This window comes from Lagopus muta, chromosome 5, assembly GCF_023343835.1.
Source record: "Lagopus muta isolate bLagMut1 chromosome 5, bLagMut1 primary, whole genome shotgun sequence".
In the NCBI taxonomy this organism is placed as follows: Eukaryota; Metazoa; Chordata; class Aves; order Galliformes; family Phasianidae; genus Lagopus; species Lagopus muta.
Window position 1 is genome coordinate 50,616,578 of NC_064437.1, and position 25,972 is coordinate 50,642,549.

At 36.9% G+C, this 25,972-nt stretch overlaps 1 protein-coding gene across 7 annotated transcripts in view; it reads right to left on the reverse strand.

Moving 5' to 3' along the window:
* PLCE1 (phospholipase C epsilon 1) overlaps positions 1 to 25,972 on the reverse strand; it is a 148,425-nt gene that overhangs the window by 14,479 nt on the left and 107,974 nt on the right. For 4 of the 7 annotated variants that reach the window (XM_048947167.1, XM_048947169.1, XM_048947168.1 and 1 more), the window contains 19 exons: positions 25,318 to 25,576; positions 24,450 to 24,658; positions 21,871 to 21,912; positions 19,962 to 20,637; positions 19,278 to 19,460; positions 18,288 to 18,405; positions 17,734 to 17,893; positions 13,688 to 13,810; positions 13,467 to 13,603; positions 12,237 to 12,475; positions 11,120 to 11,181; positions 10,850 to 11,015; positions 8,972 to 9,079; positions 8,431 to 8,547; positions 8,191 to 8,349; positions 7,914 to 8,037; positions 5,188 to 5,229; positions 4,294 to 4,418; positions 3,501 to 3,618 (listed from right to left, as the gene is read on the reverse strand). In XM_048947167.1, coding sequence (XP_048803124.1) covers positions 3,501 to 3,618; positions 4,294 to 4,418; positions 5,188 to 5,229; positions 7,914 to 8,037; positions 8,191 to 8,349; positions 8,431 to 8,547; positions 8,972 to 9,079; positions 10,850 to 11,015; positions 11,120 to 11,181; positions 12,237 to 12,475; positions 13,467 to 13,603; positions 13,688 to 13,810; positions 17,734 to 17,893; positions 18,288 to 18,405; positions 19,278 to 19,460; positions 19,962 to 20,637; positions 21,871 to 21,912; positions 24,450 to 24,658; positions 25,318 to 25,576 — 3,167 coding nt within the window. The remainder of the gene's footprint in view (positions 1 to 3,500; positions 3,619 to 4,293; positions 4,419 to 5,187; positions 5,230 to 7,913; positions 8,038 to 8,190; positions 8,350 to 8,430; positions 8,548 to 8,971; positions 9,080 to 10,849; positions 11,016 to 11,119; positions 11,182 to 12,236; positions 12,476 to 13,466; positions 13,604 to 13,687; positions 13,811 to 17,733; positions 17,894 to 18,287; positions 18,406 to 19,277; positions 19,461 to 19,961; positions 20,638 to 21,870; positions 21,913 to 24,449; positions 24,659 to 25,317; positions 25,577 to 25,972) is intronic. The other 3 variants (XM_048947171.1, XM_048947170.1, XM_048947172.1) reach the window with 3 other exon arrangements.

The following is a 25,972-nucleotide window of genomic DNA, read 5'->3' on the forward strand; positions in this document are numbered from 1 at the left end:
GATCGTTTTCTTTCTGCTGACTTTGAGAGAGCTCATGGCAGACCATAATTAAAATCTAAATCTAAATGTATGATGCTCATTCTGACACACACACAAACACACAACAAGGAGCTGAGGGATGCTTAGAGATCCATGCTGTACTTGTGATATAAAATATAACAAAACAAGTACACTATTATTTGCTTAATGGTGACTCAGAAAACAACCCTCATGTTCTCCCATCAATTCACACCTGCCTAAAGACTGGCTATATACCAATGTTTCATCTACAAATATAAATCACAAAGAGAATGCATTGGTCTTGGTTCTGCTGAAGTCAAGTCCAGAGCTGTAAATTTTCAGGTCTCAATCTTTACAGCATGTCTACATGTAGTTTGTAAAATTATGCTGATAGTTTCAATGTAACTGCCTTGGGTTAGTAAAATTTAGTACGTGCATAAATGTTTTCAGTGCTGGAGACTTACTGTCTCTTTGGGCCAAAGCATACACATAAACAATAGAAGATGGTAGAAGCTGAGATCAAGGAATATGAAGTGACTAAAAAGAACAAGGAGTTATGCACTATGTGCTTCCAGAATGATTTAATCCGAGTTTTCAATGGATCAAATGGATTTGGCAAGCAAGATCCAGGTTTCAAAATCCTGTTGTGGAGACAGTCACTGAGGAAACAGACTAACCTCATAAATCACCAGAGACTGCAATGCAAAACATCAAGGTTAGCTGAACCATATGTGATGGCCACAGGGTAGACTGCAGCCGGGAGTTTTCTTTTTAGTCTTTCCCATGGGCATGCTTTGCAAGTGATAGACCTTCTCCCAGAGGTGAGCTCCATATTTCATTCCAATTTAAACTGAGCTCCAAAATACAGCATCACCTATACATAGAATCATAAATTCACAGAATAATGGAGGTTGGAAAGGACCAGAAAGTCATCTGGTCCAACTCTGTGGTCTAAGCAGGACCAGCTTACAGTCCACCATTCTACCAGGACAGCACAAATCTTTCATATCTCCTCTCAACCACTGCACCATATCCTTTAGGTTAGATAATTTAGTGCCAGGCTCTCATTAGACATTAGCTTATTGCTTTACCACTTTGGGAGTTTGAATCCTGAAGGCAGCAAACTCCCATCTTTCTTATTCTAAACCTGCTGGAATAACAGGTCAAACTGCAACTGTTAACTGCCTCACCATGTACTTCTTTCTGAACAGCGACAGGTTTGCAGACCCTGAAAATAATTAACAGTACTTCTTTTGGGTACTAATTTTTTTTTTTTTTTTTTTTTTTAACATTAACCTTAATTTCTATTAAACTTACTTATACCATACTGGTAGATAGCCTGGTACAGTGGAGCTGGTAACTGAATTTTACGATGTTTTGCTTAAGTGCCTTCCTGCTCAATGCACTTGGTTGTGCTGATCCTGTTTTTATGCACTTAACTTTCCTTACTCATTGTATGAGGATCCTCAGCACCAAGCCAACAGGCCAAGTGCGAGTGAGTTATAGTAGCATTCTGCTCAGTATGCTTCACTGCCTTTATCTTTGGTGACCTAAAAGAACAAACCTTCATTCTCGTAGATGATGCTACAGTGATATCCAACAGACTGAAACTGAAGTTAAATAAGGACCATAAGGGTCAAATACCACTGGCACAACAAGAACAGTGGTGGGTACCTCCTTCCCAGAGGTTTAATGAAAAATAAATGTATTTTCTCTCTACAAGATGAATTCTGTTTCAATCAAGAAACTGGCTGAAAGTCTGTGTTACTCAGTAGGCAAGGCTAAATGAAGAGAATGGTCCTTGTCTTGTTGTCTTGTTTTATAGTCACAATCAATGAGCGACCTTCGGAGACACAGTTGTGAACACAGAATAGAAGTACATGGTGGCAGGAGAAATGAAGTATTCACATTATTATCAGCCACTGACTATTCCCTTACTATCTCCAAAAGTCTCACATTTTCTGAGTTGGGGAAGAAAATTAGTCAACAGAACTACATAATCATGGATCTACCAGTCTTGCTGTCACTAATGGACAATATGGAGATAGAACAGCAGAACAGTGACATGTACCACATCTGTGACCTCCAGATGAGCAAACAGCAGTACAGTGGTCATGATGTCTACATGTTTTGCAGAGAAGGCAGTATTTGTCTCAAAGGAGGAAAAAATACATGAGTTTGTTGGAAAACTAACTTATATAGCTTCATATGTTCATAAGTGAATGGAACTTATTTTTCCTGATTATTCCATTCACATGCCTTTAAAACAAGAAGAGGAAATCTCATAGGGAAAGCATTTCTTTTCTAACTGAAAAAACCTAAAACATTATAAAGATATCACAGATCACCATAACTTCTTTGAGTGTCAGAATGTTTGGAACAACTTAAATTACCTCTGCTTAATCTTAAATATCATTCTTTAAAAGAAAATATTTTATTTGAAAGGTTGGAGATTTCTGTAATGAGCATCAAATTTGAATTTTTAGGAGTTATTATTGTTACAAGTAACACCTACAATTCTTGCACTTATAAAAGATAATAATGGAATGCCTCTCCATTTTTCAGCATGTTTATCTTGCCTATTTGACACTATTTTATGTTTGGCTAGCTTCTCTAATCTGATTATAGTTCTATTTGTATAAGGTCATGATTTGGCAGAATTGCTAACTTTTCCACACAGAACCATTCCATTAAAGAGTAGATATTTCATTCAAAACATTAAACATATCAGTAAACAATAAAATCTCGATTTAAAAGAATTTATGTACAAAAAAGTATGAGCCAAAATATACCAAACTTCATGTTTTATAGAATCTATGATTCAACAAACCAGTAACTATCAGTGATCTACTCTCCAGTTCCTCTCTTTTCTCTTGCTATACAAATAAAACCTTATTTTCTTAACCCTTTCCATAAGGAATGTGTGAGTGAATGTGCATTCAGCTATCCTCACCCACCCCATGAAAGGGCCATTTTGTTTTTCTTCTTCCTGAATTACCAGCCCAGATGCTGGAAAAAGTAAGTTATTTCAGAAGCTTTGAGCTTTCAGCATTACCCCCACAAATGGCTCCCCTCCTCTGCACTTAGGAAAGAAATGAAAATGGAGGCTGCAGGTAAAAATGAAACACAGTAAAATAGGATCACTTTAAGAAATGTGACAAGGTCTTCCTGGAAAGTTTCAGAAATATTTTCCTTCCGAGTTTTGTGTTTTTTTAACATGGAAATTCAGAGTTGTTATGACAAAGCTTTGTTTCACCCCTCCTGAAATAAAGAAGCAGTTGCCTAAGTTGTGAAGACCGGGAGATTTCAATTTTGTAAGCAATATGCTTTCCCATGATGGATTTATGTATAAAACTTTGATTAAATAGACTAACAAATCATCAAGAAAAAGGTCCTCAGCTTCTTAAATGTGAAGATGCTTGTACTGACCAATTCAAAACATCAACACAGTATCTCAAAGAAACAGAAAGTGTAAGGTAATAAAACAGAAGTCTATGTACCTGGGAACTTCACAGCTTGACAGTAAATGACAAGATCTGATAGCTCTGGGGCTATCTGTCTGCTTTCCTTCTTGTTTTGTGGAAGATAGAATTCTTCTCCCAGTTCCATGTCGTAAACCTAAGTGACAATTCCAATAACATAAATAACAAAATTACTGAATATGAAAGTACTCTAGCATATCTTACTTATGTCCTTAAAATAATTAATCTCATTCTTTCAATGTGGGTTGCTGTCTTTGCCTAACAGATCTCTGGCTTATGCGCCAATATCTGTCACTGAAAGAGGGAGAGTGTGCAAAGACATCCGTTAGAGTCGGTTCTACAAATTTTTACAAAAACACTTGTGTTCAGGAGAAACTACACAGCAGTGCAGTGCTTTTGGTGTCTGATGACTTAATGAAAACAAATGCAGTTATTTGACATCATAAAACAATAAATTAAGTTATTTCGATAAACAAAAATGTTGAAGACTGAGATGAAATTGCCTATTGGTATTGGGCACTCCAGTAACCCTCCGGATTTAGCTGTGATTACACCTTTCACAGACAGCACCAACAGTTATAATTTTCAGCCAACCTGTGCATCCAATAACCTCTAAAGACTTTACTTGACCAGCATACAGAATATTCTATTTAATTCATACATCTTCTCTGGTGTGTTTCCATGCTTTCTATCTGTTTTCATTAAATACATTTACCATCTGATGTCTCAGTTACCTAAGCAGTGCAAATCCTTTTGAAGCTGGTTATGTATCAAAGTGTGGCTGAGAAGAAAGGGGAAAAAGCAGAACTACCTTTCCTTTATTACTGTAAGTAGCACAATCAGCCTTCTTTATTCTTTTGGCAGTCTCTTCATTATATTCAAACTGCAGCTTATCACTTGATAATTTATTCTCAGGTCGGTCGTCAAGAATGTTATCTAAAAATCAATGGGATTTTAATAAACATAGAGCCAAAAAAATTTCAACTGGAAATTTAATGTGAACTAACAGTGGTTGTGGATAATGCCGTGAATTTTATCTGAATAACCAGATGCCAGAATGATGCATTTACTGGTCAAAGCATTCTCTTTTATTTTAGTAGTAGCTTTCTACTTGAAAATTTTAATGCTGAGCTTTGGTTAATATATTGCACTTCTTTAAAGCCCATCCTTTTGTGCTCAGAAAATGCTCATAACAAAATCATTTCATGGATTATTAATTCTTCAAGCTTGCCATGTGACAACAAGGAATACCCCTGAATAAGAAAGAATTGCTCATGTCCAAACACAATTAGCCACACCAAACATGTATCTTTGTTCAGAGAGTTTTGCCTTTTCTCTCCTTGCATTCACTGTACACAAATATTTTTTACAGCGATAAAATTCCTCTTCAAAGCTGTGTATTTCTCAGAGAATATTACACTTTCTAATTGGTCTTTCTGGATCAAAATATTGAAACTGTCACAAAAGGAATGGTTTTATTTATTCCTGATACCCCTGATGCTTTGACCATACTCTTTCTTTGCATAACCAGTGTCGCACATGCAGTCCTCTTAACATTTCCTGACAGTTAACAATGCCATATAAAAGAATCTGATTGTAGTTTTACTACGAGGTAAAAACCATATATTTACATGGTTGTTTTTAACAGGCTGGTGATGCAGTGCTGATTTCATGCAGTTAAAATGCTCAACCAAACGGCCTTTACCTTCCTGGCTGTTAGGAGCAGGAGAAGCATTAAGGACATCTGCTACAGGGAAACGGAGTCAGAAGGGGAATAAGAGTAAAGGAAATTAAGATTTACAGCCAGAGAAATGAAAATTAAGTGTCAGTTGTAAAACTATTAGCCTGACACAAACCTAATGTATCAGTGAGGAAAATCAAAACAAAAATTTCTAGAAGGTTTATGGACTGTTACATAGATTAGTTTTGCCAAAATAACCGCATACGTAAAAATCCCAAAGAATAATAGTCGTAATAAGGCAGTAAACATGTCTCAGTATTCATGTACTGTGACCTGTGACTAACTCTCGTTACCTTCAGATTTCTCAAATCTTCTCTTAACTAACACTGCTAACCCATCACTTACTGCAGTCAGCTAACAATATTTTCCTGACAAACTTGCTAACAGCAATCTCAGTTTTTCACAGCAATTTTATCTATGCTTTCCCCACCCTGTTCCATACAAGGAGAATATTGATGATAGCCAGCTAGACCAACTTTCTAGCAAAACACAACTGAAGGCAGCACCAGAACTAGCCTCATAGCCTCTGGAGAAGATAAGGCTCCTCAGAGACCTGATAGTGGTCTTTCAGTGTCTAAAGGGGGACTGTAAGAAAGGACAGACTCTTTATCAGGATCTGTTGTGATAGGACAAGGGGAAGTGCTTTCAAAATAAAAGAGGGGAGATTTAGATTGGACATAAGGAAGAAGTTCTCTGCAATAAGGGTGGTGAGGCACAGGAACAGATTGGCCAGAGAGGTGGTAGATGTCCCATCCTTGGGGACACTCAAGATCAGCCTGGACAGGGCTCTGAGCACCTGATCAAGCTGTGGATGTCCCTGTTCATTCTACAGGAGTTGGACCAGATGGCCTTTAAAGGCCCTTCCAACTCAAACAATTCTATGATTCTATGATTCATAAATGTTCTATTAGCATGAACAATACTGCTGCCCTGCAAGCAGTAACACTCAGATCCAGCATTTGTTTATCTATTTATTTATTTATTTATTTATTTTACCTTTTTAAAAAATTTAGCACAGAAGGAAGTAATGCAAATAAGAGACCAACCAGAAGAAGGTCCTGTGTTGCAGAGTGTGTGTGCTTAAGCCTCACACCTTCCCTGAACATGACACCTGGAACTTAAGCAGGTACACATTAGGCTTAAGGATTCAGTAAGTGAAATCCTTAAGTGATTTTACAATTCAGCCAGGAGAATGTGCTCAGCTGTTTCAGACCAATAGTCCATCTAGCACAGTATTCTGTTTCTGGCAGTGGCAGCAGAATATACTGTATTATGTATAAAGAGAGCACTAGGCATGGTCCATTTCCCTTGAACCATCCTAACATCCACAACTGCTAAATGTTGGGCCACATGTTTCTAGCTACAACTTTTGATTAAAACCCTGTCCATGGTTTGTTCAATCCTTTTTCGGATCTGCTGATATTGTTTGTCTCCACAATTTCCTGTGGCAGCAAATTCCCACTGTTTACTACCAGCTGCATAAGAATACTTTCTTTTACCTGTTTTAGACTGATTTACTTGTTCTATTGAGAGCCTCTTAAACCTTGCAACAGTCCTGTGCTTCCTTTTATCCTTCAATTAATCATTTAGTAAATATTCTTCAAATCAGCCCTAAGCCCTCTTCTCTACCAACTGAAAAATTTCAGCTTTTTCACACTGCCACAGAGCCACTGCCCATTCCACTCAGTTTGCTGGTTCCCCTAATCTCTAACTTATTCCTTGAGGAATAAGAACTCAAGCTGTGGAACAAAGAGGTTTTATAAAACAGCAAAAAAGATGCTTTGTTTTCAGTTCCTGATAATTATCTTTTTGGATCTACACTATTTTATAGGCTTTTTTGGCTGTCACCATACACCTACCTGAGAATTTCAGAAAACCTATAACAACTTTTAACATCTCCCAAATGGTTGCAGAGAGTGTAGAGCTTTGAGTCACATAAGCAAGTTTTACTTTTTTCCCGTGTAATTATTACCGTGCATTTATCTACACTGAAGTACATGTGTAAATTTTTGTACCTTAATCAGCTTTGTGACCCATTTCTGGAGATATCTAACAAAGCTGGAGCACTTAACTAGAGCTTGATATGACTTCCAGCTATTGCTATTGTCTCATCTTTCAAATGCACTATGATCTACATCAATATATTCTTGGCAAATTATCAAAATAACAAAAAATAATGAATATGAAATAAAAAAAATTGAACTAAAATAGATATTTCAGGGGTATCTGGAATTAGAAAGAAACAATATGGGGTTTTGGAGAATCTGCATCTTAGATGAAGATTCCTTAAGATGCCATTTTAGATTAAGACAGGCAGATGCAAGGATTTAGTCTGTTATGAACCTTGAGCTTTCAGGTGTCTCAGCTCCTTAGGAAAGACAATATTGTTGAATGTAGATAGAGTAAACTGTGAAGGTAATCATTTTTTTCATAATTAATGATAAATATAAAAATAATCCATAACGACTAAAATTTAGAATATGTTGCACAGTTAAAACATCAAATGATTGGATTTAACACTTGTGCCCTCTACACCACACTAAAGTGCCGATGAGGACATTTAGTATATCTTCCTCCAACAAGGTGAGATCAACTTATCTTTATCATTCCTGAACCAGAATAATATTTACACGTCTTATTGCTACAGTTCCCTAACAGCAGCACTGTAAGAAAGAAATAGATATTCTTACCATCAGAGAGAGATTCATAGTCATAGTCATACTCATCCTCTTCATCTTCTTCCTCTTCATTGGCAGGTGTGGGGTTGCTAGCACCATTGCTAGCCTGTGCTTGCATATGCGCCAGCTGGTGAGCCTATCACAATAGAACCACTTATTAAATTACTAGAAGGTACTTTTAGTAATAGTTTTCTTCACTGATTGCATCTTACATAAAAGTACACAACGTAAATGAATTACTTCTAGCTGTAGTTAAGTCCCACTGCTTGCTATTCAGGAAGGACTATACCTTCTGTTTCAATATATCCACTGGTGTTTGATGGGCTTTGAGCTTCTTATTTTTAAGCAGGATTTTTCTTTTCAGTTGGTCAGGTGAAGGAAGCATGGGGTCGTCAGAAAAGTCACTCTCAAATAAAAACTTGGTCACCAGCTTATCTCCAAATACATTCTGAAATATTGAGAATGAGGTATATTATGGAAGAATCCCAAGACAAGTCCTTAGATTAATTTACTGCAATTTATGGCCCACCTTGAAAATTTCAGCCATCTTGCGCTGCTGAGGTAAGGAACAGTGGTTTTCTATGGATATGATAATTGGCATGTCAGAGGTGATAAATGCATTGCGATCAATGGCTTCAACTACCTCCTATGAGACAGAAGGGTCATTGAAAGAACATGATTACTTTGCAGCATTCAGTTAGCTTATTTCAGTTGAAAGGCATCTGTTTGCCCTAAGAAGAAAGAATCCATACTTTGTTTCCATAACAAGCCCCTACAGATCAGCCTAGCATCTCTTTATAAAAGAACTGGTAACAGTTACTTAGATTTACACTGACACATCAAAAAAAGCCACACAAAAATTACCATACATCTGCTACAAACACAAACTCAAAAAGCATGATGTTTACAATTAGGGAGTTCATATCTGAAGTAGTACATCGTATTCTATTAAGATTTAGTCTATTCAGACTTGCATTTTCCTAGTAGGCTATTTTTTTTTTTTTTTTTTTTTTGCCTTGTCAGAGAAATAGTATAGATTTGTTTGTTTCTAGATATAATTACTAGCATACCTTAAAAGAGATCTTAGTAGTGAGAGTGTGTCCGTGGTAAATGATAGGCATCCCATCATCGCCATCCCAGCAGTCTAATTCGACACTTCTACAGCCTTGTAAGAGAACCTGCAATGCAATTGAACAGTGAGCACATAGAAGCCACAGCCTGATATTATCAAAGCAGAAGACACTGCAGAAGTAAATGAAAGCACAGTGGTTCAGAAAAGGAGCTGGAATGAGCAGCCTCTGTAAATACAGGCCACAGAAGCTGCAGTCCCCAGCTAACTGCATTCCCTAGTGGGAAAATTAAGAAAGCATGTATGTTTTCAGGAGAAGTACTATAAAGCTTGGAAATTCATGGTACTTTACAGAACACATGGAATCTGCTTGCAGAAAAATGGTTCTTAATGTATATCTCAGTGTCCTGAGGGAGAAAAACATTCCTGCATTTCTACCTGCAAAAGCAGTTGGAAAGTAACATGGCAATATATTCTAGATTGTTAACGTGACAGCTTATGGGCACAGCATTGCTGCTTTTGCTTTGGGATATATTTTTTTTGGTTTTTTTTTGATAGGTTTTTAAATAGAAGATGGTCTGAAAATAATATCTAGTGAAGAACTTACAGAAGGATAATCAGAATGCAAATGTGCCTGGCCATTGTGGTTAGTGATAATAACTAGTTTACTTCTTTGTTTGAAGAAGCTGTGCTTTCTAGAAAACTACCAAAGAAAGCAAAGAAGCAGGATGGTGGGAAAGATAAGCTGAATTATGCACTGTTGGTCCCGTGCTTTTTATTACTGTTGTTTATTTAGAACTTCCTATCACTGAAAAGTTATCTCTATTACTATTAAATATTTTACTGAAAATGAAGATCTCTAAATCAAAATCATTTCCAGCAAATACACTCATGAACAAAGAAGAAGAATAACTTCTCCAATTCAGAAAAATTACTTCTGCTATTAAGAATGTTTTGGGCAGCTGTGTGTGTGGCTGGTATCACCACTCATGTGAGAGCCAGGCATGCTGAGCCAGGACAGGCTGCCCCGTCCTCTGGGATAACTGTCTGGGGACAGGCAGAGGCTTTCCTGTATCATGCTTAATTTAGAGCCAGCTGAGCTCTATCTCACTGCCAATATATTCCCAACAAAATACTCACACCACTCTGTGCAGTGAAATTATGGGAACCTCCTTTGCAATCGTATTTTTCGACATCATTATTCAGATTTTCCTAATACAGCTACAGCCCTCTATCTAAATCCCCAAGTAAAGTGGCACATGGGACACCAGATGAGCCCTTTCAATAGTAAGTCACTAATATCTAGAGTAACAAAAGCACTACTTGCAGAAAATGCAGTGCCTTCTCTAGTATTTGATAAATACACAGACACACCAATAAATTGGTATGCACACAAACACACACAGAATTAAACGCCCTAGGAAGAAATTACTTTTTTCCTGTTCATCAGGCAGAAAGTGTAAGTAGCTCTAGAATATTCCTAGAAGCAATGTCTTCAGATGTTATAGTTCCATTTGAAATTAGTCTTTGCAGTGCAATGTACAATATTTGAATAGTGTTTCTGACATCTGAATGAACTAAAATATTAGATCAGTCTTTCCTGTGGGAAAGTCTAATTTTAGTAGGTTGGGTCAGACCGACTGGTGTCTAGATGCTATGAATCTCAAACTAAGCCTTTTTTTTTTTTTTTGCCTTAGAAAAGGCATTTGAACACAACTGTGCTTATGGGCAGCTTTCCCACACATCATGTTTTCCAACTTTTTACAAGCAGGGTCTTAGAACATTTGGAGTTACAAAGCAAAAAGGTCATGTTCCTGCACTTGACAGTTAAACAAACACGTTAATACTGAAAACTACGCAATGATCTAACCCCATTTACCTGGCTATAGAGCTCCACTGAGGATTCCCCTTTAAGCTGATGGCCAGTAAGGTAGGTATTGTGGGAAGATTCAATATAGTAATATGACAGTGGAAACTGCAAGTCCTCAGCATTCTCTTGTGACTCATCATTTTTGGAGGCAAAGTTGTCTTTATCCATCAAAAACCTCAAAGTGAGAAGATGTCAGGAAGTTACAAGCTGTGCTGAGTATTTTGTGAACATCATGCACACATTAATACACTGGTGTCATATATATAAATTAACAATTACCTTGCAAATCCTTCGAAAGATAGTAGCCCCTGCTGGCACATACTGACACTGGGTTCAAACTTCTACAGGAAGGAAGAAATTTAAGACACATTTAACAGTGATTTTTAGAAATACTGCTTTTTTGTATTTTCACAGTGTAGTTTGCACACTTAATTAACTATATCTAAACCCAGCATTTTTGTTTCTAAAGGAGTTAGGTGTCTGGAATACTCATGCTTGCTTTAAAAATCAGTAAACAAGCAAATTAAGCTTTTAATTGCAGAATAATAGAATCATTCATGTTGGAAGGGATATTGGAAGGTCACCTGATCCAATCTCCCATTCAAAGCAGTCAGTACTTTAGCTGAAATTAGAAAGCATCTATAATAATGTATCCTCTTCCTACTGTGTTCAAACACAACACCATGTCGAATTGGACGCTTCTGCTGTTCTACCTGAATGTTTCCTTAGAACTTCTGTCTTTTGGGCTTTGCAAATCTGTTATATATTAATAGTTCAAATACTCAACTTCTAACCTTACTGAACTCCTAAGTGGGTGCTTGGTTTCGGATTGTATTAATTACACATGTGGAAGAAATCCAAATATTTTAATGTAATTTTCCTGTTCTCTACATAATGATCACTTTAGCCACTGTATAGAAGGGAGTAAGATGTCTATATTTTCTTCTGCTCTGAGAGGGTGGATTCCTGTTTTGTTTTGCCTTCTTTTTAACAGTAGAACAAAAACATGTGGAAACAATGTTTGTTTTTTTTTTAAGTTCCAAGTTAGTATTTACAAAGGTGGTCTCAGACAAGAAGAAAAGAATGCACAACCAAGAACACTTTTCTCAAGTGTTATGCCCCTTCCCAGGTAAAGTGTACACAGCAAAAAAAAAACCCCACTCCTGTTTATTTGCATCATTTCTTTTCTTTCTATGGGCGTGCATACATGGATACCGGCATAACTTTATAGCCTTCAATAAAGATAATATTAAACTTTAGAGCTGTCAAATGGAAACAAGAACAACAAAGTAAAATACCCCATGTCTTTAAACAATACTGTTGGGAACATTTACAGGGAAAACAGAAGTAACAAGATTCCTAGTAAAAGGGATTGCAACATGTTTGTGTTACAGACCTGGATAATGCTGAGGATTTCATCATAGGTGCAGTGCTCTCCTTGGCAGTTCACAAGGAAGTCGTTCAGTTGCTGGATGCCCACACCAAATACCCCCAGTGATGTGCTTTCCACTCCAGTACCATTAGTTACAATGCTGGCAGCAGCAATAGCATCAGATATTTGCCTCTGGTTATCTGACAACTGCTGCCTACTCTTAATGAACAAACCAAGGTCTGAAACATTCCTAGTCAACAAATCTATTAAAAATAAACAAACAAACAATAAACAAAATAAATATCAAATACATCATTATGTGTATTGGATACATCGTATAGAATAGAATTTAACATATTTCATTGCAAAGATACTTGAATATCTCATAGAACATTTTACCCATAACATTGTAAACATAAACAGAACCATCTTGTTTCTATCCACTCATAGGAGATTAAGTGTTAACTGTGTATGTAAAGCAGTGGGAGAGAACTATTGTAAGCAATTAATTATTATACACAAAATCCTGGAATGTCTAACATGGATCCAACAGTCTCTCCCACTGTCACCCAGGCCCCTCCTGCACCCTCTCATGACCATGTACAGCCTTGAAGCCTTTCTTTTGCTGCGTGCAATCCTACAGCTTGCCCACAGACTTTATATCTTTGAATGCCAGTGGTGCTGTACCCTTCCCACAGGCTGCTTGGCAGAAATACTGCTTTCTTTAAATGTGAACAAAACTCCAAACTTAGATTATGGCAACTGGGGAATGTAAAGAGGGACAAAGGTTTCTTTTCCCCTTGTCCCAAATGAAACAGATCTACTAGGAAATCAGATAGATAAAAACAAACAAAACAACAACAACAAGAACAGATGAAACACAGGGCACAGCCTTTTTCTTTCTGATTCCTATGTTTGCTCACTGTATTACCCGTAACTATGGCAGATTCCAGCGCTCCTGCAACCAGATACTTCCTGCGTCGGGCGCAGCCTCTTAGCAAAAAGCTTTTTGCCTCTGCTATGCCAGTTAGTTACAAATCTATCTGGTTAACTTAAAACAGGAGTACTTTTCTTACTTTCTGAACAAAGAACCTGCCTTACTTCTGGCTAAACAGGTGTTATTGGAGGTATGGCAGCTATCCTGTGCTTAACTTATAATCGATCACTCTTTATGAGACTGACTGAGAGATGTTATCTTGAGGCCATTAACTGAAGCTGTTCAGTAGTCTGCCAGTTGTGTTTTCTTTAACAAACCTAAATCGGGTTGGAATCCAATGCTGTTTTCATCAATCTTCAAATTAGTATAAAGTGGAGTAGGCTCTAGACCAGATCGATTGCAAGGCACAGCATAGACATCGAAAAGGTCTTTAAGGTCTTTGCGGCTACGGACACTGTAAAAGACATGAGAAGTCTAATTTTAGCTATTTCATAAACTTGGATGAAAGAGATCAATACAGAATACCAATATGTTTTACCTGAAAGATTTGAAGAGCTCCACAAATTCCACAAAAGTCATGTTACTGTCAGAAACCATGAAGTTCTGGAATCCCTTCATTCCTCCTTTAACACGGCCATGCCAGCTACTGCTGCTCCACGTGCTAAATCAAAAAGAGACTGCTGTAATTTGGTTATATTACACATACTGAAACATATTACACATATGAAACAAATTACTGCATTAAGAGCAAATAATGTTATAAGATTAATAATGACAATTATACTTTTTTGTTTTATAATGGCTATTTGTTTCTCACAAAACAACTGCAAACTTTACCAGAATGATTAAAGTATATTTAAAACACTTCCAAGTGAAAAAGGGTCTGCTGGAAATGGCAAAAATGAATGCATTCTCATTTTTTTGTTTGAAGAAAACAGTGTCAGCATTCTCGTACTACAAGCTTTAAAAAACATGTACTGCTGCTTATGAGGTGCACTGAGGATTTGCTAAGGAAAAGATAAGAAGGACATAGAATTCCTTATAGCAATCAAAATAAAGCACTAATATTACAAGTGGATACACAATAAAAACAATATTTTCCTCACACACCTGGGGTTTCCTCCTGTCTAGAATTAAAATTAAAGGTCGAGATCTAAAGAAGTATAGCCCTTCCCCTGGTACACAAGCCTCCTCCTTTCCCAGCCTCGTGGGCTTCTCTCATACTTTCCAAAAACAGTTGAGATGATCCTCAGATACTTCAAAGACAGGTCAAGCTACAGCCCTCTTCTTTTAGGCTTGAGCAGTAGCCCCTGGAGGCCATTTCCTTTTAATGATTTCATCCTTTCAGCTTCTTGGACTGAAGGAAGGAAAGCAAACTGATATTTCTTGAGCGCAAATGGGGAAAATAATCACAGAAACAAACTAGGTGTTTGCTGTTCATTATTTTAGTTGACTTCAGTGATACTAAGCCAATTTCCTTATACCTGCAGTTGTTAAACTAAGTTGTGCAAGTGAACAATAAGTTCTTGAACCAGAAAAACAAATTTCCAAAAGCTGTATCCTAAAGTCTTTGGGCTATTACAAGACTCACACTAGTAACTGCAGCTTTTCCCCAGTTTGAACTACTCCTTCAGCAGTATAGTCAAATCCTTAGTGAATTTCAAGTACTAATTTGTAAGGGTATCAGCCAAATGGCTGAGTTTCGGAGCTGTCTCCTATGTCTAAACCTCAGTGACCACACCTGCACAATTGGGATCTACCAGCATCCTGCAAAAGGAGGCACTGACACAGTCAGAACTGTCTAGTTTGCAGCAGAGCTCCAGAAATTGCAGTATTTGTTTAAAAATACGAGACTAGGTGACCACATGTCAGCTTTTATTGCTCCATAATGTACAAATCTACAAATCCATTAATCTAGGAATCCTGACATCAGATTTGGTACAAACAGTTCCAACAGCTGTGATGGAAAAACAGGACCAGCTTGTTGTCCAGTGTCCCTAAAGACATTTTGCAGTCCCTGGAAATTAGTGCTACAAGCAGACTTCACATAAATACACTACATTAGATTCCTCAGTTCACTCCTGGCCTGGGATGGATGCATGCAATTGAAAACACCATGTGATTTTAAGTATTAAAAAAATACCATCTACTTTGGTTGATAATGTTCAATTTGTTTGACATCACTATGGCAAGTACTGACATACTGCATATAACTTTGGGGCTAAAATAATTCCTAACATTTTTATCAGACAAGAAAAATAAACCATGATGAGGAAAGACTCTTGACTCCTGCAGACTGGAAAGGCAGAATACTGAAGGGAAAATCAGCAGCATATAAGAAAGCTCACCATTTCTCCAGAATGTATCTGTAGAGATTATCTTCCACAGTAATTCCACATAAGATAATTTAAGGGAAAAAAAAAAAAAAAAAAAGCCAACCAAACAAGACAAGCCCACTACCACCAATAATCAAAACTGTAATTAGGAGTAGTCTAGTTTATACCTGTACACAGCTAAGGAGAGCAAGCTTTACCTTCCCTTCACAAATAAGTCTTCATTTCTTATTTTTCATATTCTGCTATAAGATTCCCAGTGGTTTTTGCTCCCTTTCCCTTGTTTCCACCTTAGGGGCAGCACTACACTTTCAAAGAGCTTTAGAATTTGCTGCATGTAAATCCACTTCAAATGGATGACAGAGGACAGCTGCAGGCTCCCTGTGTGTGCAAATTATCTGCACATCTGTAACCTGTGAGGATTTATTTTCAGTGTAAGCTGTTAGTAAGGAGGTAAGAAATATCAAGACTGTGAACTACACCTGTAAAAATACAGTTCTTAATTCTCTACCTGCAGGTACAATTATTTAAAATGTACAAAAATAGCCAGCTCTTTCTCATATTAAATTGCAATCAATAGTCTTTTTTTTCTATTTGATTTTATTCAGAGCTTCACATGTAGCAGAGGCACGGACCTAAGTGATGGTTAGGGAAGGCTATTTTTAATGTACATACCATACAGACAGAAAAAGAGAGCAAGAATAGGAAATCTTCCACGCTCTTCCCTTTGTAGCTCTGTACTCTACATTTAATCATCTGTTATCAGCTAAGACTTCTGTACTACAAAGGCTTCTGTGGAGCCTGGCAGAACCCTCTTCAGAATCACTTCCTACAAGTTCTAGTGTGGAAGGTCCTATCACACTGGGGAGAGCTCTACCAGGAGATACTATGGAGTCTCCAGACAACTGCCAGGGAAAACTCGTCATAGCTCAGGGAGGCCTAGAGTGCTAAGTTATGCAGAAACCCAGAACTGAGAGGATTTAAAGCAACATTAGCTGTCCTTCCCCTGGGAATGTGAGCTTTCAGCTGAGCCTTTTAATCGCATTTACAGGAGAACAACTCTTTTGGTATGAAGAGCATAAAGCAGATTTGCAAAACAGAGGAGCATTCATCAGAGGTAGTAATGCAGTATTTCTTCAGTTTAATATAAAAGAGAATTGCTCCAATCCTTAAAAAACAAACAAATAGAAAAACAACAACAACCAAAAGCCCTATAAATGTCCCACAAAAATAAATCCAAGCCTGGAATGTTCATCTCATAGTTGTGTTTGACAGTGAAGAACAAGAAGTGAAGAACATAGGGAAGTCTCAGAAAGTAATATTACATGGAGCAACAACCAGACAGACGCCCACAGGAGGCTCTACTACTCACTTCCATCCCTAAACCTAACCATTGAAATGTAAAAGAATCCTATGAAATAAACAAAACAAACCGTTACACAAGGCATATCTCCACAAAATAACGTTCTGCCAGCAGCAGTAATCTCTTCCAGTTTTTACCACTGCTTTCCTGGAAATCCCAAAATTCATACCTGTATCCATAATACATCATTATGTTAAAAGATACTGGAAGGTCTCTGTTGTCACTGTATTCTTGTATATCACCAAGTACCATCCACAACTCTAGTACATTATCCTTGTTATATTATTACTACTATTACTACTATCATTATTATTATTTATAGAATAAATATGTTACTGAACTATGTCATTGCACACCACAGAATGACCTTTCGTGCTGTGTAAGCAATAGAAAAATGATGAATGTTAAAGGAGAAGACAGAAGGCTGTAAGGAATGAAGATTTCAAAACTGTTCCTCCAATGGTCTGAGAAACTACTGCAGTCCTCACCCAGAACATCAGCAAAGTTAATACTCCCTCAGGTAGAAATGACTTGCTGGGTTTCTTTATACAGAAGATATCTGTAACCATGTTTTGGAGACAATCTGGAGAAAGAATTAAACTTGCTGAGTTTTGGAATGCATTCCAATTTTCTTCTGTAACTGACTTACTAACTGAAGCGTCCTGGCTCGCAGACTGTCTACACTGCTGCCCAAAGATTAATGGTATTTCAGCTTAAATGCCTTATGTTGTGCTACAACGTTGTCTATCATTCAGATGTCTATCAGAAGACTAATTGCCTTTCTGGCACTGATTTTGTCAGACTTCATCAGCTTGGCAAGAAAAATGATCATAACTAAACAATAGTAATTTTTTTCTTTTTAAATCAAAGCACTGATTTCATCCTTACCTCGACTGACTCTTGCTTGAAGACATTACAGGAGAGGACACTGGTCTGGCTGGTGAGGACGTGGAAGCTCCTAAATGAGGAGGTCCAGATGCTGTCAAAGAGTGAGCTCTTCTTGATGACAGGGTGTTAGATGGAGAAGCATTAATAATAATATTTTGATCTACAAAAGGAAACAAAAGTTTGCAGTACTATTACAGCCTCTGTCCCAATAAAAATGCTTTCATCCAAGAGCCCAATACCATAATTCATTAACGCTCAGTAAAACACTACAGGGATTGTAGATTTGTTCCAAGACAGTCAAAAAGATACATTCTGAGCAAGGTTCATACATGCTTTAGTCTGACTAGAAAGGCAGTGCTATTGAACATAAGGAAAGAAGAAGCAGGAATCAAAAAAGAAACTAGTTTTAAAACTTGACAGCATTTGGAGTTTCATCTATAAAAATAATTTTCCTACCATGAACATATACATATTCAACACTGTAAAGCACATCTGTATCATGACTTTTTTGCAAAATCCTGAGAGACTCTTAAATACTGAAGCAATGTATCTACCTGATTCTTCTTGTTCATCAATATCTTGAGGATCTGAACCACTTCTGTTTCGATATTCCTTACAGCTTTTTGCCTTCCGAGTTGCCATTTCATCATCAGTAGCCTCTCCACTTTCACCCTAGAAATGAAGTGAGCATTGTAATAAATATTCCAAAACCACTGCTTTTTTCATTCTTTATCAGTGCAATCTGTAACAAAATCATGAGATAAATCAGCTATTCCTTATGAAATAACTTTTGTATGGCTAGTAATTGTGCTGTCCGTGAAACTTACCAAGTAGAAAAGGGACAGCTTTAACATGATGGATACATAATGACTGGGGGAACATCAGAAATTACTTCAGTTTGACATCACACAGAGGATGACAAAGATTGCACCTCTCTATATTGGTGAAGCTGGTTTTACACTATTCCACTGTGACACAGGAGATTTAAAGAGGATGGATCTTGTCATCTGGATCTCCCCCACCTGCCCAGTAACCATGTAGTCAGCACTGAGCTGCTAGTCCCTGAGTTCTCCCTTTCCTAGCTATTGCTGAAATCCTTGCGCGAAGAAAAAGAAAGGGCATTGTTTCTGTCAGCCATGTAAGATTATCTTACCCCATGTTAATGTGAAGCAGAAGATTTGTGGTGATATTTTTAGCAACATGAAAACAAAAAGGAGCAAAGAAACTGACTACAGCCTCCAGACATCACCCTGATGGTTACTTTTGCTCTTAAGAATATTTTACCCCTAAATTGAAGTAACACCTGAAGTTCTTAATGACATTATGTCCTTGTCTGCTAGCGCTCATGTGTCCTTAGAAATGAAATTTAAACATCAGGAAAAAAAACCACCAAATTAATGGAAAACAACAAGCCAAAACATACCAAACCTGCAATAAGCTGTTTTAAAGTTCTCAACTTTCTCCTGGTTCAGAGTACAGCTAGCTACACAGAAAATGTAGGAAGGAAACAAGTCAGCCAGATAAGTAACAAAATACGTGAATACCCTCATGAGTACTTTCTTCTTCTTCTTAGCTGCATTTATTCCCAGAGTGTTGTTTCTCTGCACACTAGGTTTCTCAGTGCTTTTGGTCAGAGTTCCTGTGCTCGTGTTCCTTGTGCTCCATCGTCTGCCTCCAAACAGTTCGACAGCCTGAGCCAAGGTTGGGCCTTCAAACCTTCCATCCTCCTACAAAAATTCTCAGCATTAACAAAATCAGGAGAATAACTGCCAAAGAACAGACACATTTTCTTAAGTTATAATAAAGATATCTCTAGGGAACCAATGAAAAGCAAAATATCAAGAGAACGATTTTTAATTACTGCATGAATGCAATAGGGCTATTTTCTTCACCATCTCATATTTTTGGCCCTAAATCTCAGCACTCATTTTTGGGGAACCATTTTCATGTACAGTCATTGCTTTCTCTTTAAGAAAACATTTATTCCCAAACTCCAAATATATTAAGAACTTAACAATAAAAAAGGTTAAACTTAAAACGTATCTAAAATATGCACCACTTGATGAGACGTTATGTGGAGAACCAGATCATTTTCACTCAAACCATGTTACTAAGTTGGAGGTCTGGTGTTCACATTTAACTTCAGTTTACTTATAACAGAAACTAATCACTCAACAATACATTGATGACATTGAACTTTCATCATAGAAAATCACAGCATCTTTTACCTGGTAGAGGCTGACATACTGTTTCCGTAGCCACTGTAATCTCTGATCAGGAAATCTCCTCATTTTTCTTACAGCTTTAGTCAATTCCAGCAGTCCATCATAGAGCATTCTGGCAGTATATTTTGGAGCAACAAAGTGCAGCAACTTATTATCAGTAGTCTGAAGTCCGTAAAGTAGTGTTATACCATTTTCTTCAAGGGACATATTACAAAGTTTATTTTGAACACACACAGTGTGCATATCAATGCCAGAATGTCCCATATACACAGCCTTGGCTGAAAACAAATCCAGAAAACCTTCCACCAGTCCATTTAGTCCAGTATTGCCAAGGAACTGGTATTTGCCAAGCTCAGCAGCATTACCCAGGACACTCAGTTTTGCTTTTGCATTTGCTGGGCAAACTGTTGTGGGTTTTGTCCAAGTCAAAGTACTATTGTCAGGCTGAAGCTGAAGAAAGCAACGTGCTGAAAGATGTGTCTCCTGGTCATAATGGATGACAGTTGCACCTTGCAGCATGAACTGGTGGACATCAGCTCTGATGGACAATACGTACCAGGGAATGAGTTCTATGCCATGGCAGAAAGCCTTTTGTTGCTCTTCTGCTGAACTTGTGTCCCAGTCCTTCAACTGCTCAAATATATCACTTTCAGAATCTGAAAGATCTCCAATTATAAATCTGTATGCGAACAAAGATGAGGAATTTAGTTTAGTTACGTTTAATACACCTATTTTCTACCTAGTGAAACACATTATTTATGTGCTGCCTTATGATACTACTTCTTTTTTTTCTGCTGCAGTTGAAATTAACAATACAGGAACTTACAGTAGTTTTTGCAGTGTTACAATTTAAGTTATGGCAATTTGGAATTTATAGATGTTACTACAATTAATTAAAACTCTGATAGCAATATAATTATGTTCTCTTTGAATTTTCCAAGGATTATATTCATTATCATAGAATCAATTGTAGAATGGCTTGGGCTGGAAGGGACCTTATAAACAACTTCACTTTGTATCTTGAAGTTAAGTGATTCCAGTTTCTAAGCCCATAGCACAATGGAAACACCAATTATTATTATTATTATTATTACCAATTATATATATTACAGGACTTTCAAACCCTCTTCTGCTATTCTTTTTGTGTACAGACTTGTTTCTGGTTAACACTTGTAAAATAGGTCTTAAAATACATCAATTTCTCATAAAAATGCAGCAAGAATGTTATCAACTACTTCCTGCCAGCTCAGCAGAACACAATTCACACTAAGACTTCTTGCAAGTCAGGCACCCATCTCACTGAGTTAAACCCCACATGGAACCTTCAGGTCTTCCTCAAAATTTCCTCTTCCTGGAGTAGTAATTCATTTAATTTTTCCCTTATTCCAGACATCAATTCTAATGGTGATGGTGAAGAGACAGACAAACGATAGCAGAATAATTTCATCAGCCTTAATTGGAACTGAAGTTTCTTAAGAAATCTGCCATAAAATAAAGGTCATGCCATATATCTGAGCTGCTATAAACTGATGCTAAAATTGCTGAGTCTTGCCACACTGCATACATTATTTATCTGGATTACTCATGGTTCAGCTTTTTAAATTAAAACAACCACTAAAATATTTATCTTCCTCATGCCTTCAAAATAACCAAACAAGTCTCTAGAAAGACCCCAGAAAATATATTCTGAGACTAGATATGCAAGGCTGGAGGAGTCTAGTATAGTGGAGAAAGAAATAGCGGAGCTTTGTTCATGCCTTATTTCATGTGTGACAGCACAGCCATGCTGTAGATTAAAACATACAAACAGCAACCAGGTAAGCCAAGCACATGCACAAGGCATATCCAGAAAGAGCCTCTGGCATTAGCTGGCAAAAGCAATATAGCCATTAACTATTGGGAACAAACTTACAGAACTTGGTTTGAACCAGAAGCTTTCTTTACACGTACTGCACTAAGATGCAAGAAAATGACAAGAAAGGATACAGGAAATGTTAAAACAGATTGCAGTTTTAAAGGAGGAAATTGTAAGGGAAAGGGAAAAAAAAAAGTGAGGTTTTTCGCTTTTATTCATTCTGAAGGTATTTACTGTAATTAAGAAAGCTTGAAGGGTAGAGGAGATCAGTTCAACAACGTTAAGACAAAGTTTAGAGAATAGGTCGTTTGATTAACATTTCTATAAAGATTGGATTTCCACATTTATATTTTTCCTACCAGCTGTTATTTCTTTGAGAACTGTCAAAGACGACGGACAGAATTTTAATTGTGGTATTTACTTGGCACGGTCAGCACTTTAGGGTGATTGGACACATTGCTGACTAGAGCGACACTCAGTCTATTTGGGAAAATAACAGCTTCACTCAGTGCCCACTGATTTTATAAGATGCCCTTCATTTTCTGCAAATCAAACCAACATAGCAAGCTCTACTGGGCTTGTGTTTCACAATATTAATTCAAATCAACAAAATGCAAACTAATTACAAAATTTTAATTACATAATACTGCATAACAGATATGGCTTAGGTCTCAAAAGAAAGGCTTTTAGCTGTTTACAGCATTAAAAATGAATCAAATATTACAGCCTCCATACAACAGGGACAACAGCACAGAGCCCTTCTGCCTTTCTGCAGTAGTTCTTTCCTGTGTCCCAGCCAGCTCTCAATGGCCAGCAAAACATAGCTGGATAATGAGGAGCTGAGGTAAATTAACACTTCCACGTGTACTTTTCTACAAGTCATTAGAATGTTAAAATTAGCATTTTACAGCACCAGAAGTACAGACAGCAATGATCAGACACCTGAATCAGGAAACAATTTTATTTACTTCTTTGCTGTTTTGTTCATTTCAGTGTTGGACTCAACTTCTTTGCATTTAATTTCTACTTTAATTAGAATAGAACTTAGCAGTTCCGTTTAAACATAAAGCATAAATAACTAATTTAAAAAACTGATTTCATAAAGACGTAACAAAAAGAACTCATTTTTCCCCATATTGTTATTCTACATTTAAATTCTGCTTTGAGTATTCAAGTGAAAGGTTGATTTCATTAGCTCATTCTTTCTTCGAATGGAGACCTGCAAGTTGAATTCAAACTGTATTAATTAAGAAAAATAATTCCTGGAGGAAAATGTTTAAAGTGAAATAAGAGATAACAAATGTACAGAGAAGTGGGACTGCCTTTCCTGGCATAATCTACTGCGCCACTGCTCAGAAGGAAGTAAAGCCAGATGTGAATAATTCCATTAGAAACCATTCTTGCAGGAAATAATTATTATTTATTTGAAATGAGATTTACAATTGCATGTTAATGAAATAAATGCATTTAAACAGGAAGAGGGTAGCTCCTTCTCAGGCAGTCACTTATTAGATTCTGTGTGTAATAGCTGAAATAAGTTGGATACTTCAGAACATACTGATATCTCTGATAGACATTATCAATATAATAACTCAAGTAGGGACATAAGTATGTTTTTTATGTAATCCGGGTTGTGTCATTTATATGATGGGATAAGGGATAATGGTTTCAACAAAAAGAGAGGAGATTTATATTGGATATAAGGAAGAAGTTTTCTACAGTAAGCATGGTCAGGCACTGGCACAGACTGCACAGAGAGGCAGTGGAGACATCCAAGGTCAAGTTGGATGGCGCTCTGAGCACCTGATGGAACTGTAGATGTCCCTGTTCATTGCAGGTGAGTTGGACTCTGAACAGCACAGTTCTGTTTGTTGCTTCTCTAACAGTTACCTCATTTGAAGCTGACACATCAGCATCTATGTGGGCTACAATTTCACTAAAGCAACGCTCAAGATCAAGTCATGTCTTAAACTTCCCATTTAGTATATTTTTTGCTGCTGAAAAGTAAAGACTATACTGGGTGTTCAGTCAAAATTGGGAAGTTTTTGAACACTGTGCTCTTGGGGCACAATCAAGAAAACATCTAGGCAAAATAGCAGGACTAAATCAAACTGAAAATTCATAATGCAAAATGATTACAAATGTCTTCTGGACATAATTTAAAAGCCTCAAGTGAACATGTCCTTAAAAGAAGTGGTCTTATGAACAATAATAAATAACCTCTATTTTGAAAAGGGCACAACGCTGCCCTGGTGTGCAGAATATAATGTTCTGAGCTCTGATAACAGATATGTCCTGGTGCTATTCCGGGCACCACAGATCAAAATTGTAATCATAACTGTGGATTTTTAAAGCTCTGTGTGTAAGATGAAAAGGATTTACCCTTATCATGAGAGGAAGTAATTACATCATGAGTGAAAATATAACTATACAGAGAGATCTCATGCATTTGAATATCAAATACTTAGCATAATTCCAGGAGGAATAAGTTTTGAATTGGAAGACAGTAAATGAAAGAGAAGAGGTTAAAAGTTGCCTCTGATCCTGTAATTGAGGTTTGGTAAAAGGAAACAAAAAACTAAAACTAAAACTGTGAAATATACAGATGAAGATAGAAAACAAAACATGAGACCTACTGGTAACGGTTTCTGTCCTTCAAGGAGTTTTTTCTCGAATTGCTTTCTTCACTGAGATTATCTTCCCCCTCCTCAGATTCCAAACTGCGATTACAGCTCCGAATAGTTTGAAATATACTGTTTGCTGTGGATTCTTTCTCTGGATTATTTAAGCCATCTTGGCCTACCCGTTGCAAGAAATTATCTTGTCCACTGTAATCTGAAACAAACTGAAGACATCTAATAGGTTAATATTGTAACAGGAGTAATGGAACACTGTGTCATTTACATCTTGTTGGAGAAATTCTTAGAAGAATTAAGAATATTTAGTACATATGTTTGCCATTAGCTTACCTAAACAGACTAAATCACTGCATAAACCAAGTAGCACAAATTTCAATAGTCCTATAGACTTTTTAAAAGTCCCAGTTTTCATGGAACAGGGACATATTTTCAAAATAAAGTGAAAAAAAAGGAATTGTTTTATTTCATAAAGGAAAAGGTTGGTCCATTGATCTTCTGAGTTCTTCCTTTAAGGAACTGAAAACCTTTCAGTTCCCAACAAGCTATGCAGAAGATCAGAAAATTTAGGAGAAGAGAGCTGCATGTTTAAGTATTTACATACTTCCTTTACCGAAGTAAATATTTTTTTTGCTTTGGTATAGACAATAACTGCTCAGTACTCCTATGCTGAACTATTTATTAACAGCAAAATCTATCTTACTACAGTTACTGTAGGAATTAAATTGAGGTTCATGTAACTGAACTATGGATAACAGTCTGGTTTATAGAACTCTAATTAGATGAAACTTTCATATAAAACAACAGATGATAAAATAATGCACTGGTGGCTAAGAACACAGCCTCTTAGAACAGCAATCCTATTTACCTCTAACGTCTCATCCTGGGAATTATACTGTGGGCAGAGTCTGATGAGGCTTGATGCTCCATCCAAAATTTCACAAAGCTCTTTTAAAAATACACCACAGAAAGGAACTACTTTACAGCCTGGAATATTGAGTGCCCGGTTGACCACTTTCCTGTACTCGGATGAGGACTCATGTTGTGCCATAGCATCTTTCAGACTCCGCATGGTTTCAATGTCAGACTGGTCCATAAATTGCCACATTTTTAAAACTTTTCTTGACCTAGTGGAAAAAAAAGACAACAATTATTAAAAATAAATAAATAAACCAATTTGCAGAGAATTCCAACACCTCCAGCATGTACAGAATAGAAATTATGGAAATATGAAAATTACTATTATTATTATTTCTCAGAAATTAATGAATCACATTCAGGTCATTATTCTTACAAAAACTCTGGCTCGCGGACTGTTTCACCTCTTTGAATTACCAAATAAGAAAAGTAACAAGGAAAAACAAGCAGTATGATTTACACAAGGCTGCAGTAATTTTTAGGAACTTAATAAAAGCTCGGGTACCCATGAAATGCAAGCAGGATTCCCCACATTTTCATTTTGTCATTACCTTAAAGTCAAAAAGGTATAAGAAAAAATAAGAAAAACGGTATGAAGATAAACC